Raw genomic sequence first — 16032 nt, forward strand, 5'->3', positions numbered from 1 at the left:
GGGCCTGAGACAGGTGACAGTTGAATTAAAACGATTTTGGGAGAATCCCAAAGGGAGGAAAACATGTGCCAAGTAATTTTCTTGGTTGTGCACCCATCACCCACTGCAAAATGCAGATGTTTGCTTTATCTTAAGATGCAATGAAACTATTTACACACTAACTGCTTTAGTTAGCAGTTAGATCCCCTTTCTTGCTTAACAGAAACTGAAACTTAAGAATTAGAGAAAAAAGATGTCCTGTAATTAGACTTCCAGGCATGGGCACGCAATCTCTGTGTGGTTCCTAGTATGCCCTCAAATGGGAGAGAATGTTTTTGAAACTCCTACTACGCTGTAAGCCATTTATTAGAATGTTTTCTCTAATTGTTATATAACCCCTGTTTGCTAAAAGTATCTACATTTTTGTTTTATCCAGAGTCACAGTTAATATGTAAAATATATGGCATCTCCCCATGAGACGTGTACCCATAAAACAAAGGAATTGCCAAAGGTGTGTGAATGTATGGACGGTCAGTTGGACTCCTTCATTAATCTTCTTCACTATAACCCACGTGTTTGATCTGAGTGTGTTTGATTAGTGACTCTGAGATTAGCAGAGAGCTACTGTCTCATCATGACTCCGCTTTACTCAAGCAGATCTGGCCGAACTGCCTGTGCCCTGCCACCCTGAGTCCACTTTCTCTATCAAAGTCAAGTCAATAGCTGGGCACCTGCTGGGTGTGGTTCCCTTTATGCCCCAACCAATATTTCTTTCTTTCCAGAGGGTATTTGATATTTCACTTTACAGACATAGAGCTATTCAGGTTTTCCATTGCTTCTTCAGTGAGTTGAATGTTTTTCTAAATATTAATAAATGTGTACATTTTATGTAAGTTGTTACTTCCAATGATATGAGGTTGTTAGTAATATGCTCTTATCTTTTTTGTTTGTTTTGTTTGTTAGACAGAGTCTTACTCTGTTGACCAGGCTGGAGTGCAGTGGCATGATCTTGGCTCACTGCAACCTCTGCTTTCCGGGTTCAAGCGATTCTCCTGCCTCAGCCTCCAGAGTAGCTGGGATTACAGGTGTCCGCCACTATGCCTGCCTAGTTTTTGTATTCTTAGTAGAGACGGGGTTTCACCCTGTTGGCCAGGCTAGACTTGAACTCCTGAGTTCAGGTGATCTACCCGCCTCAGCTTCCCAAAGTGCTGGGATTTTAGGTGTGAGTCACTGTGCCCAACCCCTTATTATCTTTTTATTAATCATAATGATGCTATTTCTCATTCCTGACATTGGTAATCTGTGTCTTTCTTTTTTTTTTTTTTTTCTTTTTCTGATCTATCTGGCTAGAGGTTTAGCACTTTTTTTTTTTTTCCTCAAGGAACTGGCTTTTGGCTTCATTGATTTTTTTTTTTACCTTTATTGCTTTCTTCTGATTATATTGATTTTTGTTCTGATCTTTATTTCCTTTCATCTGCTCATTTGGGGTTTCATTTGCTCTTATTCTAGTTTCTTACTAGAAATTAGAGGTCATTGTTTGAGATAGGTCTTTTTTTTTTTTGAGACGTAGTTTGGCTCTTGTTGGCCAGGCTGGAGTACAATGGCGTGATCTTGGCTCACAGCAACCTCTGCCTCTCGGGTTCAAGGGATTCTCCTGCCTCAGCCTCCCTAGTAGCTGGGGCTACAGGCGCGTGCCACCACACCCAGCTAATTTTTGTATTTTTAGTAGAGATGGGGTTTCAGCATGCCACCATGCCCGGCTAATTTTGTATTTTTAGTAGAGATGGGGTTTCTCTATATTGGTCAGGCTGGTCTGGAACTCCCGACCTCAGGTGATCCGCCCGCCTTGGCCTCCCAAAGTGCTGGAATTACAGGCGTGAGCTACCACGCCCGGCTGAGATAGTTCTTTTCTAGTGTAGGTGTTAAGTAGTATAAATTTCCCTCTAAGTACTGCTTTAGTGCCATCCCACAAACATTGATATGTTGTTTTCAGTTTCATTCAGTTCAAAATACTTTTGAATTTAACTATCAGTATCTGTTTAAAAAATTTTTAATTTTTTTTTTCTTAACTTTTGATATCTTTTTGACTAAGGGTGTTTGAAAGTGTATTTTTTTGGTTTCCAACTATTTGGGGATTTTCTGGCTATCTTGCTATTGATTTCTAACTTAATTCCAGTGTGGTCAGAGAAAATACTGTGTGTGACTCAACTCCTTAGTTTTAAAAGCTGGGACAGATATTAAAGCATGTTTTTATGCAATGGTAACCTCAGAGAGGTGAATTTGGTGAAGGAAAGAAAGGGAATAATTACAAGAACAAAATGTTTGGGAGGGCAATAGTGGACGAACCAGGACTCAGGTGGGAGCGCTGCCTGGGAAGCGGTGTGCCTCTTCTTGCAACGGAAAGCGGGGCATGGTGTGCTGTCTGCTTAGAGGTATGTTGAACGACTCTCGGGCACCTATTTCTTTTTTAGGGAACAATTTGAGGACATCCTCTCGCATGATTAGTCTGGGAGCTATGCGGAAAGAATAATCATTTTACAGCATAGGAGAGTGAATTTATTAGGGGAAAAGACAGCATTGGCTAGAATTGCTGTCCGTTTGGGACTGGGGTGGAAACATCAAAGAGCACAGTCAGCCTCTTGTTTCCTTTCTCCCCAGCGTCATCATCTGTTAAGAGCTGCTAGAGCGAGCTGGCATGGTTATTAATCTTGGGGGTGGGTGTTGTGCCAGACTCACACAAGAGTGAAGGGTGTTTGCAAGGCAAGACTCGTAGCATCGAGCTACGGCCCTGTTCATTCTTGCAACTCTTTCTAAATTGTCGGTAACAGACGTGCAAGTGCTGTCCTGTCTAGTGGTGATTGAATTGACCTCCTCCTCCCTGTGAAAACACCAATGTTTGCAATTCAGCTCAACATTTGTTGATTCCATATAATCTGTGTCCTTTTAGCTTTTCCTTTGAACCAGTTATAACATTTCCCTGGTTCCCTCATAAGTAAAATACATTTTTTGAATATTACTTTTATATCTGTATGACAGTCATGATTTTACCTTTTTCTGAAAATGTTATTTTAGCACCATGTACCTATTACCTGGCATAAGAAATCCTTAGCAATAAAGACGGAACCACGTGTGGTCCTCCTCCCCTCACCCCCAGAGGTAAGCAGGTACTTGAATTTGGAACAATGCTTTCTCTAAATCTCTTAAAGAAGCTAGGTGTTATTTGTAAGGTATTAAGGGAAAAATATCTTTGCAATACAGGTATACATTTCTAAAGTAGCACTTGAGAATACCAGTCTTGCTGTAGTAGATGTGGTTGTTTTCTGGTGTCTGTTTACAAAAACTAGGAAGAAATGAACAGCCCTACTGAAAGGTGAAACTTGTTAAAGTAAACCTCACTTTTAACATAAGGGACTAGGCTGGGGGCGGTGGCTCTTGTCAGTAATCCCAATACTTTGGGAGGCTGAGTCAGGCAGACTCAGTCTTGAGGCCAGGAGTTTGAGACCAGCTTGGCCAATATGGTGAAACCCTGTCTCTACTAAAAATACAAAAGTTAGCCAGGGGTGGTGGTGGGCACCTGTAATCCCAGCTAGTCAGGAGGCTGAGGCAGGAGAATCACTTGAACCTGGGAGGCAGAAGTTGCGCTGAGCTGAGATTGAGACCCTGTCTCAAAAAATAATTAATTAATTAATTAATTAATTAATAAAATAAGGTACTCTTCTGAAGCAGTTTGGAGAATTAAAAAAAAGAAGACAAAATAAGGGCTCTCTCCTTCTTTTCACAGGTGATCGCTTTTTGGTTCTCTAAGCCTTAATTCTCACTGGTGAAGTGTGAGATCACAACGGTGTGATTCTGTGGAAGAAAGAGAATGGCGTGGGCACTTACTGGGTGTTAGACAGTAAACACACACTTCTCATTACCAGCAGGGACGGTGTCAGGCCCATTTATAGGAACTAATGACAGCAGGGGCTGTTCTCAACACTATTTTTTTTTTTTTTCTTTTTTTGAGATGAAGTCTCGCTCTGTCACCCAGGCTGGAGTGCAGTGGTGCTATCTCGGCTCACTGCAACCTCCGCCCCCTGGGTTCAAGCGATTCTCCTGCCTCAGCCTCCCGAGTAGCTGGGATTACAAGCGCCCACCATCACACCCGGCTAATTTGTTCTCAACACTTTATCTCAATACATATAACCTATAACTGTCATCCCAATTTGATAGTTGAGGAAACAGACACAAAGCAAGATACAGTATTCTGCCTGAGGTCAGGAACTCAAGAGGGCAGAGCTAGGAGTGTCCACTCCCAACCCCCAGGTTTTGAAAGCTTTCAACAAACAGAAAAGTTGCAAGAATAGAGTAACAGATACTCATACGCTCACCAAAGTTCAACAATGTGCACATTTTGTCACATTTGCCTTATCTGGTCATCGGTCTGCATATGCCGTGCTGAAACACATTTATGTTGTACACCTCATAACACTTCATCTCTACATAAATAACATTCCTATGGAGATCTGATAGGTCCCTCATCAGCGCGGTATTTCATGCAAGTGCACACTCACGTTTCACACATTGCAACTAGCTGTTTTTCCCCAACAACTCTGGCTTTTTAAAGAGACCAAGTCAGCTGCCTTTGCCTTTGTGGTACTGTCCATGTTTTCCTAGAGGCTGGGAAGGGCCAGAGCCAGCTATGTTCACAGGCTTACATGCTGTCAGCTTGTGTTACATAACGTGGATGTGGGGAGTTCCAATGCATTGTTTGACCTACAACATTGAAAATACTGACTAACTGGCTCTTTATTTACTCTCTGAGTTTGCTCACCAAGTTGTACTGTCCCTTCCCTTGACCTTTTAGGTTGATTGTACTTGAGACAAAGATTATTTAGTATCTAAACAATCTGTACAAATGGACACTTATAAAGAACCATTTATTCATCTGTTGATTTTCATTCATGATTTTCATCAATTACAATTTTTCCTCTCCCTGCATCAGAGGAAATCACAAAAGACCTGACAGATTTAGGTAGTCAACTGAGTGTGTAGGCTGCTCAATTAGTAGTGTATTAGTGAGTACTAATTGATAAGAGATCTTTTTTTTCTTATATAAGGATATTTATGACTTTGTAAGTGCCCTTTAGACTAACTCAGGACAGGGTACAAAATGGGGCCCATGGATGGAGCTGTGAACCCAGCTCACCACTGTTCAACTCTCTTCTCTGTAACAAATTGTCCATGGGGACCCTCAGCATCCGGGGGCAAAAGGGCCAAGTACACAGGGGTCTCTGCTCCTTCTTCTGGGCTCTTGGTGGCATTGGGTCCTGCCATGTCGGTTCTCACCCACCCCGGGCAGCAGGCATTCAGGAGGATCTTGTCCCCTTTCCTCTGCTCACTCAGTTTCCTGGCGTGGATCCTGGAGAGAACGGTGACGCCAATCTTCGTCACTCCGTAGGCGCTGCTGGGCCAGCCCTCCTTCTGGTGCACTCCCTTCTTGGTATCCTCCACAAACTTGTTCATGAGCCCCACCAGCTCCTCCTCGGTGATGGTCTCACTGCGGAACTTCTGCTGCAGCTCTGGGCTGCAGTTTTTAAGGGCTCTGAGGCTCATCGTGCTAGATACGTTCACCACTCTCCCTAAGGTACACCACAAAGCATTATGTAGAAAGGTGTGCAACAATCCTGTAGAAAGGTGAATGCCAAATTTGCAGGGATTTTGAAGCAGAAAATTTTCGTACGAGAGACAGTTACTGGTATGAGTTCTAAGAGGAATATGCATAGCAAGTGTGGTGGTAGTTGCATAAAGAACTTCATTCCTGCCTTCACATTTTGGCTGAGTAGAGTCAGGTGAGATTTGGAAGAGCTGCCCTTTGAGGTCCTGGTGAACCAGAGCCTTAGAAGTAGCACAACTTCATAGGATGACAGGACAGGGAAACAGGATAAAAGCTGAGAGTAACCCGTACATGCAAGTACCCAACTCGAAGCCACACATTTAAATTTTTCTAAAAGTAGCTGCTTATTGCTGCTTTATTTAATGGGTGGGTTCATCTCCTGTCCCATTACTTAGGGTAACCATCACAGCAGTTTACAACCAAAGAAATGTGATAGTCATATCCAGCACCTTGAGCACGTTGAAGGGGAGTTAAAATGGGCCCGGAGTTGAGCAGCGGCAGATTATGGACATCTCTGTGTACCATGCTAAGGGCTTGGACTTTCCTCCTGAAGGATTTTTGGGAGCGGCATGACCATGCAGACCGCATGCAGGATGCTGGGAAAGGAAAAGACTCAAGACCAGAGGTGCCTTGTGAGGGTTTGCAATTGTCCAGAGGGACAGGTGAGGGCCTGCTGTAAAGCCGGAGAGATGGATTCAGGAGGAACTCAGTGGGCACAACTCCTAGGACCTAGTAAGTGATTATAAGGGGTGGGGCATGGTGACCTGCATGATCCTGGTGGGTAGGTGGTGGGCTCTGTGTCCCAGACAACTTAGGGAAAAGGACAGGGATCCTCTGGAAATATCTTAGATTGTAGGGAAAGGCATCAGGAAGAGACGGAAAGGCAGCAAGACAACTATGTGGTCGGGAGCTTAGGGAGTGTTCCAGACAGGTGACAGGTGTTAGAAGGGCCTAATGAACTGGTGGTAGTATAAGGCTCCACCAGCCTGAATAACATCTCTCTGAAAGAGCAGAGAAAGGGTACAGGATGGACTCCCATGTGGAGGGGCATGGGGCAAAGAAAGAGCATCTCTCAGGAGACGTTTGAGCTAAGACCTGAAGGATAAGAGAGTCAACCAGGTGTGCAAAGACCAGTGGGATGGGGAGGACGAATGGCCACAGGAGTGGGAGAAGTGAGGACAAAGTCCTGAGGCAAAATGGCGCCTATCAGCTGGCAGGAGACAAAGCACAGAGGTCAGTGCACATGCAGCATGGAGAGGAAGCAGGAGCCTGTAGGAGAAATCCCAGACAAGCAGGGGCCAGAGTCAAGCCCCAAAGAGAAGGTGCGCTGTTTCCCATCAGACTCACCTTGGGGTTTTATTAGAGGGAGTAATTCTGTGCACACATCTCGGGTACCAAAGAAGTTTGTTTTCATCGTCACTTCCGCTTGAATATGAAAGGGTGTGGGATCAGCAACTTTTAGGAGAAAAAAAGAACATAATTAACACATTGTACCCACGGGGTAAAATTCTATAGAATGATACTAAAAATAAAAAATTAGTGCCTTCTGTCTAAAGGCTGTGTCTGGTTACAGTGTTGTGCCAATCTCTTGGTTTGATAACGTTCTAGTATTTTTGTAAGATGGTACCATTGGGGGAAAGAGGATGAAGGGCGCACACACTGGATCTTGGCATAACCATTTTTTCTTTTTGCAATTTATCGTTTATTTTAAAATCAGTTCAAAATTCATTCAATGGCCTTAAAGCTCAATTCAGAAAAACTGCAGAAAATCTGAAAGAGATCCCCAAAAGTCCGAGCCAGGGAAACATAAAGTTCCCTTTGACTGGAAAACTCCCTTTCTCTAAGGTTTCTGCACTCCCTGCATCTCCCAGCTCCTCCCTCTCCTCCCTAGGGAGCCCTTCTGGACCCCGCAGCCGCTAGGAGCCCCAGTGCAGCGCTTCTTCGACAGGAGCAGCCCACGTCGGGGAGGACACGTCCCCTCCCCGTACCCTTGAAGGCGATGCCCGCATTGTTGACCAGCACGTCCAGGCCCCCGTACTCCTTGAGCAGGAAGTCGCGCAGGGCGCGGATGCTCTGCAGGTCGTCGATGTCCAGCTGGTGGAAACGCGGGCTCAGGCCCTCCGCCTGCAGCTGCTGCACGGCTGCCTGGCCACGCGCCACGTCCCGCGCCGTGAGCACCACGTCCCCCGAGAACAGCCGGCACAAGTCGCGCACGATGGCCAAGCCGATGCCCTTGTTGCCTCCAGTCACCAGCGCTACACGGATGCCGGACTTCATGGCTGAACGGGACGCGCGGGACACCTGCGTGAAGAACAGACCTGGCTCAGGCCCTGGAGACGGGCGGCGTGTATCCCAGAAACTGCGCAAATCTGGCGGGCGTGGGGCGCCCACCCGTAGGTTACACGCCCGGCCTCTGATCTCGCAGGCGCAGGCGCAGGCTCCGCCCCTAGCGGGGAGGGGCGGGGCGGGGCGGGGCGGGGCGGAACCACCCCTCCCCCTCCCCACGAGAACTTTGTCGGGGTGCAGAGCGGGCGGAGAGCCAGCTGGCCTGACTTTGCAGAAACTGCTGGCTGAAGAGCGAGGCCTCGGGCGGAGAGCCAGCTGGCCTGACTTTGCAGAACCTGCTGGCTGAAGAGCGAGGACAGACTCTAGCTGCTGGCTGCCGGCTGCCCACATGGCAGTGAAGAACCATTCATAGTGGCCATGTGCCACTGCTTGTCCTTGGTTCTCTGAGGGGTTTTCTTCCTATTCCCCCAGCTGTTCAATCATTCCTTATTGTGTTTGAAGAAATAGTACATTTGCATTTATTTTTTTTCCTGTGTTGTAAAAAATATATATACTGCAGGAACTGCAGTCTTTGGAGCTAGAGTTGCAGAAGAAACTGGAAGGAAATGACAGGGCATCACGTTTTTGTTGATTTCCCCGCTAAGTATATGAAAACAAAGCTACTGACTTAGCCAGATTTTCCAATAATGGTGGGAAACATTCACTAAAGCTTTATAAGGTTACTTCTCTGGGCATTTGCAGGGCCATCAGTTTACCTGTGCATAGGTGTAGGAGGTTTCACAGCCATATTTTACACTGAAAATAACACTCCAGGATGTACCTTTTAATCCCCATCTTAAAATGAAGAAACAGGGATCTATCCTGAGAGTTTATAATTTAGTTCAGTGGTGGGAAACAGAGAAATGCCAGGGGTTCAGTCTAGGTCCGGTGGTTCACAGCACAGAAAGCCAGTCACTGAGACCCCATTACTGTCAGGGAAGAAGGTATTATTTGGGTGCTACAGCCTATGGGGGGAGAGCAGTCTCAAATCCATCTTCTCAACTGATTAAAATTAGATATAGCAGGGAAGAAATGTAACTGCGTGTGCAAAAACAGCAGGATTTGGGGAGAGATGAGGAGGAGTGGATCAACAGGCATCAGTTAGGAAATTGTTGCAGGTGAGGGGTCTGGCATCTGATTGTCCAGATGTGGTGATCTGGTAAGTTTCAGTTCCTAGGTGCTACCTGGGAGGTCTGATGGCTAGTTTCCTGAGAAAGGAACTCAGATAAGGCAAATGTAAATTTCTCAAGTTTTTAGGCTGGGAGAGTCAATTTGTTTTTAAAGGAGACCAGGCCAGGTGCGGTGGCTCACACCTGTAATCCCAGCACTTTGGGAGGTTAAGGCAGGTGGATCATGAGGTCGGGAGCTCAAGACCAGCCTGGCCAACATGGTGAAACCCCATCTCTACTAAAAAAAAAAAATACAAAAATTAGTTGGGTGTGGTGGCAGGCGCCTGTAATCCCAGCTACTTGGGAGGCTGAAGAAGAGACTTGCTTGCTTGAACCCCAGAGGCAGAGGTTGCAGTGAGCCGAGATTACACCACTGCACTCCAGTCTGGGCAACAGAGTGAGACTCTGTCTCAAAAAAAAAAAAAAAAAGGAAAAGAAAAAGGACCATAAACATCCGTCCTATGGGACAATTGCATGGTTTCAAAATGAGTGTTCTTCCTTCCTACTTACAAGGGAATCGGGAATAAGGTCAAGTTTAATTTCTGTGCTGTCTCATAGGTTGCCACTATCACAAGTGACCATTTAAACATAAATTCAAATTAAGCAATATTTGTAATTCAGTTTTCTCGTTGCACTAGCCACATCTCCAGTGCTCAATATTTGCATGTGTTAGTGGTCACTGTATTGGGCAGTATAGGTTTAGGATATTTCCATCCCTGCAGAAAGGTCTGTTGAACAGCACTGCTTTAAATAGATTGCAATTACATTGCAATTTCAAGGTAGGATTCCAATCAGTTGCTTTAAAGCAAGTTAGTAATCAAGGAAAGACCCTTGCTTTTTTTCAACTGAAATTTTTGTTGAGCTAATTATAGGTTCATATGCAGTTGTAAGAAATAATACAGAGATTCCTTACCCTTTACTCAGTTTCACTCAATAGTAACATATTGCAGAAGTATAGTACAGCATCACAGTGAAGATATTGACAACAAAGCAGTCCACCAATCATACTCAGATTTCCCCAGTTTGATGTGTACTTCGTATATGTATTTAGTCCTATATAATTTTATCAAATGTTGGTTTGTGTATCCAACACTACAGTTAAATGAGTATGTTTCCATTAGCACAAAGAACCCTCCTGTTGCACTTTTGTCACCAAACATACCTCTCTGTTACTCCCCAAACCAACTCTATTTCATGGCACCCACTAATCTGTTCACCATTTCTACAAGTTTATTGTTTCAAAAATGTTACATAGATGGAGTCATACAGTTCATAGTCTTTTGTTTTGTTTTGTTTTGTTTTTTCCACTCAGGATAATTCAGAGCTCTGTTTTGGATTTTCTTTCCTATCCCAGGGTGTGCGTGTTGGGTGTGTCATTGGCTGGGTTCTCTCCACTTCACTAGTTACTGTCTTCTGTAGCTGGTGTGAGTCAGTGTTAGAGTGGGATGGATTAAATTTATTAAGAGGGCCAGTCAGCAATAGCACATGGTGTACAGGGAACTTTGGACAGGGTGAGGGTCCTGCTGTTTCAAAAGGCATATCCTATGAGGGCCATGAATCATGAGTTTGAGTCTGATTTGTTTATTTTTTTAGGACTGGTACCAACATAAGAATTGACAGGTACATTGGGCAGAATGCTCTGGAAAATATATAAAATACGTATTAACAAGAATTTACTGTATGATAAAGGTGGCCTTAACAACTAGTGAGGGAAATAATTATTCCAAAATTGGCACTGGGGAAAGGGCATAATGAGTGGAAAGAAAAAAGATCCCTTACAACATGCACTAAATTTCTGAAGAGAGAAACAGTGATTTATAAATGCATCCATAAAACAACTAAAAGAAAACAAAATTTTTATTTTCAATAGGGGAAAATGCTTTATTTTATAAGCATAAAAATAGGGGAAGAATCATAAATATCTGATGGGGTTGACTATGGGAAACTTTTTGAAAATTTGTTTTTGAAAAGCACAATTTAAAGCCTGTGAATTAAGCTCTACTTGGATGATTTTGTATTGTTTTCTCTGTTACATCTGGGTCTTGATTCTGGTGCTGTATGTGAGGGGCCTCCAGTATGTAGCACCTTGTCTGGATTCTGAACAATTTAAGAAATAAAACAGAAATTTAAAGATGGAGTTTCCAGATCTCTGCTATTACTGCTCTTGGCTAAGTTGGAAGACATGCCTTAGTTGTGAGAATCAAAAGTCTGAGACTATATTGGCTGCTATATAGATCAAGAATTTTATAATACCAATTAACCTGTGGAATGAATTCATATCTTTACTACCCACCTTTTTTTTTTTTTTAATAGAACGCTTCATGAATTTGCATGTCATCCTTCTACAGGCACCATGCTAATCTTGTCTGTATCATTCCAGTTTTAGTATATGTGCTGCCCAAATGAGCACTACTACCCACTAGTTTAAAGCAATTAAAGAACACAGTTCCCAGTCACAAAAAAGAATGGAATCATTTCCTTTGCAGCAACATGGATGTAGCTGGAAGCTATTGTGCTAGGTGAATTAACGCAGAAACAGAAAACCAAATAATGCATGTTCTCACTTCTAAGTGGGAGCTAAACCTTTGAGTACACAGGGACACAAAGAAGGGAACAATAACGCTGGGGATTCCAAAAGGGGGAGGAAGCGGGTAAGGATTGAAAAACGACCTATTGGGTACTATGTTTTCTACTTGGGATCATTAGATGCCCAAACCTCAGCATCAGGCAATATACTGACGTAACAAACCTGCACATGTACCCCCTGAATCTAAAAACAAAAACAAAATACCCTAAAACACAGCTCCATGGTATGTATTAAAAGATGTTGAAAAATAATATTCTTAAATTACAAATTGTGAGGTTCTCCGGGTTGTTCCTTTGATTATTTATCCTCACGGAGCTCTGCTTGACACTGACTGTGTTCCTCTTTCATTTTATGTTTGTTTAGGATATTCAATAAGCCTTTCTAAAGGGGTAGACCATGGACTTTGAGACCTGGAATCAATCTGTGGCTTAGGTGCTTAGTAGTCATGTAACTCAAGCAATTTGCTGAATTCTGTGAAAGACAAAGCCAGACACTAAGGTAGTTAAGAACAGATTGTAGTCAATAATGAACTCCTGTAATAGAAAGAGGGTCCAGTGTAAGTGAACTTTCATTTGTATAGAGGTGACTGTGCCTTTTAAAGGGAGAATGAAGGATCAGGAAGTGGGAGGAATTAGGGAAATGACAAATTACCAAGGATTGCTCAGTGGCAATGTTGGTTAGGCCAGCTGTGTGTTAGCTGGCAATTAGCAAAGTTGCGATTCTATTCTCCCACTACAAAGACTGAAAGATAGGGGCCCCATCATTTCTGATGATTACATTTCAGAGGAATGGCTTTCAGGTCTGAGAAAGACATTCTTTTTCTTTTTCTTTTTTCTTTTTGAGACGGAGTTTCTCACTTCTCTCTCAGGCTGGAGTGCAGTGGTGCAATCTTGGCTCACTGCAACCTCTGCCTCCCAGGTTCAAGAGATTCTCCTGCCTCAGCCTCTCGAGTAGCTGGGACTACAAGCATGTGCTACCACACCTGGCTAACTTTTTGTACGTTTAGTAGAGAAAGGGTTTCACCATGTCGGCCAGGCTGGTCTCGAACCCCTGACTTCAGGTGATCTGCCTGCCTTGGCCTCCCAAAGTGCTGGGATTACAGGCGTGAGCCACCTCACCCGGCCAAAAAAACACTCCTGAGTGGGAAATACATCTCAAAGGGTCAGAGGAAGAATTCACAGCTGTAAGCCATTTTCAGTAAATGCTTTAAGAAAGTGCAGTCAGGGACCTATTGTCAGAAGTTGGTTATTACAAATACCATTTTTTTTGGCAGCTTAAACATTCTCAGTAAGGGACTAGAGTCATACTAGGTGTTAGGGTCATCCTAGCCATAGTCTTGAACTGTGTGTGTGTATTTTTTTAATTTTTTTATTTTTTAGAAAGAAAAACAAAAACAACTCACAATGTATAAAGTTAGAAAAGGAGATGGAGACTTTATTTCTTCTAAAGGGGTACAACCTGCAAGGTAGCCATCCTGGAGGCTGGGGAGCTGACTCCAGCAGCAACTCAGAGACGGGCACTTTGAAGGGGGAGGCTTTGAGGCAGGAGCTTTAGACTGCACAGGTTGGCTAAACTTACACATTCAACAGGTTACATGAGGGGCTATGAATATTCATGAAGGTGGACCTGATACATGCATATTGAAGAAACATGCATATAACATACGACTCATGTATATTCAGTTTGGGATGGTGACTTGACATTTAAGTGTATTATGATTAGGTCCTGTCTGTCAAAAGTCTTTCAGGACATCAAGGCACGCAAGTACACAGCCTCTGTAAACCAGAACCAGTCTATTCCATAGTCCACGATCTTCTTATCGGGAGAAAGTTGTTGAAATCGGTCTCTTGTCTAATCAAAGCTGTAGTTACACAAACTCTTTTGTGTAAGAGTTAGAGAAAGAGGAAAGAAGCAAAAATACGTTGTCAGTTAGAGACAGGTTTACTTTAGATGGCCTATTTTGGTCAGGAGCCCTTTCTCTTATTGACTAAGAGTATATATTGGTTTTAGGGTGAGGGGGCTTATCACAGCTTGGAATGTTTATGTGTGTGGAGAAGTTTATGGCGGGGTTGGAATCCCGCCATAAGGGGAGGAGGGGAGGTTATCTTGAGGCAGACATCTTTCTGGCTTGGAGGTGGGTTATCTCGGGGCCAGCATCTTCCTGGCCTGGAGGGGGCTTTATCTAGGGGCTAGCATGTCTCTGGTCAGGAAGGAGTTTGGAACGTTTCTGGTTGGAGATGTTACTTGTGATTTATGGTCATGCTGACCTTAGCCATTCGGCTGACGCCCTTTGGATTTAGGTGGTTTTTTATTAAGGTGAACTTTAGAATGAGGGGCTTGTCCAAGATGACGATGCTCCTGCTCTGTCAATCCAGACCCTATAGTTATAAAAAGGAGGAGGGACAGCATTTTCTTTCCAGCTACTTCCTGCTGATGAGGGTACAGGGAGTTTTCTGGTCTTGGGTTGACTGTAGGAGCAATGCCGTCTATAGATGTTTTCGGGTAGTTGTTTGGGAAATGGCCATGATCCTGTCGGTTAAAAATCTTTGAAAAAGGTTAATTAGGCAGGGTAAGAACGTTAGTCCCAGGAGTATTATTAGAAGAGGGCCCAGGAATGGAATGACCCATGCTATGATTTTGTTCCCAAACCAAGCATTTATTTGGTTGTTTTGGTACTTCCTTTTTAGCCCTTTCCTTAATAATAATCAATCAAAATGCTACAGTAATTGAGATTTTCTGTCCGATATTCCACCCTGAGAGTGCTACAGTATCTAGTCCTACTGCAAATAGTAGAGTAAAGCAATTTCCACAAGGGTGGTATAGTAAGTAATTTCCATTAAAAAGTTTTCACACTTGACTTAAAAGGAGAGATACGAATGACAAAAACTATTTGGTGAGGTAGGGATGAGACTCAGTAAGGTGAGTAGTTCTTGATTACTTATCACTTATCTTTTTTCCATTTTTTATTTTTTTATTTTTTTTTAGATGGAGCTTTGCTCGTCACCCAGACTGCAATGCAATGGTGCAGTCTTGGCTCACTGCAACCTCCGCCTCCTGAGTTTAAGTGATTCTCCTGCCTCAGCCTCCTGAGTAGCTGGGACTACAGGTGCACACCACCACATCAGGCTAATTTTGTATTTTTAGTAGAGATGGGATTTCACCATATTGGCCAGGCTGGTCTCAAACTCCTGACCTTGTGATCTGCCTGCTTCGGCCTCCCATAGTGCTGGGATTACAGGCATGAGCCACCACAGCCAGCCTACTTATCTTTTATGATTTTCAGCGTAAGATTTCCTATTTATTTACACTAATATTTAAGCTTTTTTTTGGGCTCTCAGGTTGCTTCCTTAGCTTTCCAGGCTTTGACTTGCCTGTGATGTATTTAGGAGTTGATTCCTGTAACAGATACCCTCTTAATTACCCTGGGTTCCAGGGACTCACTAGACTAGGTGGGAAGGATTCTGGGAACCCTTAGTTATTAGTTGTCAGCACCAGCAGTGAAGAGATTTTCTCCTGTCATGGTTGGGGGGCTTAGAGGCAGCATCTGCTGAATCATCTAGTTTTCAGCTTCTAGGGCTTTAAGAAAGCACAGCTTATTTTGGAATCTTGTAGCCAGAACAATTAGAATTTAATTTAAAATGAAGAAAATAACAAAAATTGAAAAACATTAGGCAATACTAGAATTTAATGACAGGTGTGTTATAGTTTTTGAAACATAATTTTCTTTCTCCAGTTTCCCGTTTTTATTAAAAGACAAATCATGGTAGGCCTGGTTTGCTTTATTATACTTGGCTTAATTATTTGCATACAGTGCAGCAAGAATAATTATTTGTTACATAGGCCTTTTAAATTAGCTTTGATGGAACTTTGTTCTGTAGAGGGAATCTGAGGTGAGACCTTTTTAAAGGCATGCCCAGTCATGGATTTGTACCATCAAATACCTATGAGTTGGTGAATTTCTCTCTTCTTGAGGTCCCAAGATAACTTGGGGTTCTTGGCCTGCTAGAAAGTGACATTCTTTACTTGCCACAGATCAGAAACCCTGTACAGGAACTTTGTACACAGAATATGAGGCCAGTTTCCAAGGGCTTTATTGGCTTCATAAGTTAAGTTTGATTCCTCAAAGGAAAGCACACCATTCCAGTCAAAGCCTTGGTAAAATAACTAGTTTTTCCAATTGTGTGCTGTTACAAAAGAAAACAGATTTTTATTGCACTTATGCAAATAACTATATTGCCATAACTTAAGAATACTCACAGATAGTTTCCAAATTCTGGAGAAAATCAGGTAGAGAGAAACAAGTATGCTCCAAATTT

General features: G+C 43.3%; 1 protein-coding gene and 1 non-coding gene across 2 annotated transcripts; both read right to left on the reverse strand.

Moving 5' to 3' along the window:
- Positions 1–4879: 4879 nt before the first annotated feature.
- LOC111525655 (carbonyl reductase [NADPH] 1) lies at positions 4880–8188 on the reverse strand. The gene is made up of 3 exons (XM_023191149.1): positions 7624–8188; positions 6983–7090; positions 4880–5600 (listed from the first exon to the last, which is right to left on the reverse strand). Exons 1-3 carry the CDS (start codon positions 7910–7912, stop codon positions 5164–5166), a joined length of 834 nt encoding a protein of 277 aa, XP_023046917.1. The 5' UTR covers positions 7913–8188; the 3' UTR covers positions 4880–5163.
- A 3244-nt stretch (positions 8189–11432) lies between these two features.
- On the reverse strand, positions 11433–11539 carry LOC111527356. The gene has a single exon (XR_002726636.1). It is a non-coding gene; the product is annotated as a U6 spliceosomal RNA (small nuclear RNA).
- Positions 11540–16032: the final 4493 nt, after the last annotated feature.

This window comes from Piliocolobus tephrosceles, chromosome 19, assembly GCF_002776525.5.
Source record: "Piliocolobus tephrosceles isolate RC106 chromosome 19, ASM277652v3, whole genome shotgun sequence".
NCBI lineage: Eukaryota > Metazoa > Chordata > Mammalia > Primates > Cercopithecidae > Piliocolobus > Piliocolobus tephrosceles.

Bases quoted from the DNA above. Each gene is read 5' to 3' on its own strand.
- LOC111525655 (XM_023191149.1), bottom strand. From the start codon at position 7,912: ATGAAGTCCGGCATCCGTGTAGCGCTGGTGACTGGAGGCAACAAGGGC. The intron at 7,091-7,623 runs GTACGGGGAGGG...TTCTCCTAAAAG, and splicing joins TGCGGGCATCGCCTTCAAGG to TTGCTGATCCCACACCCTTT. The intron at 5,601-6,982 runs GTGAGTCTGATG...GGTGTACCTTAG, and splicing joins CCCTCTAATAAAACCCCAAG to GGAGAGTGGTGAACGTATCT.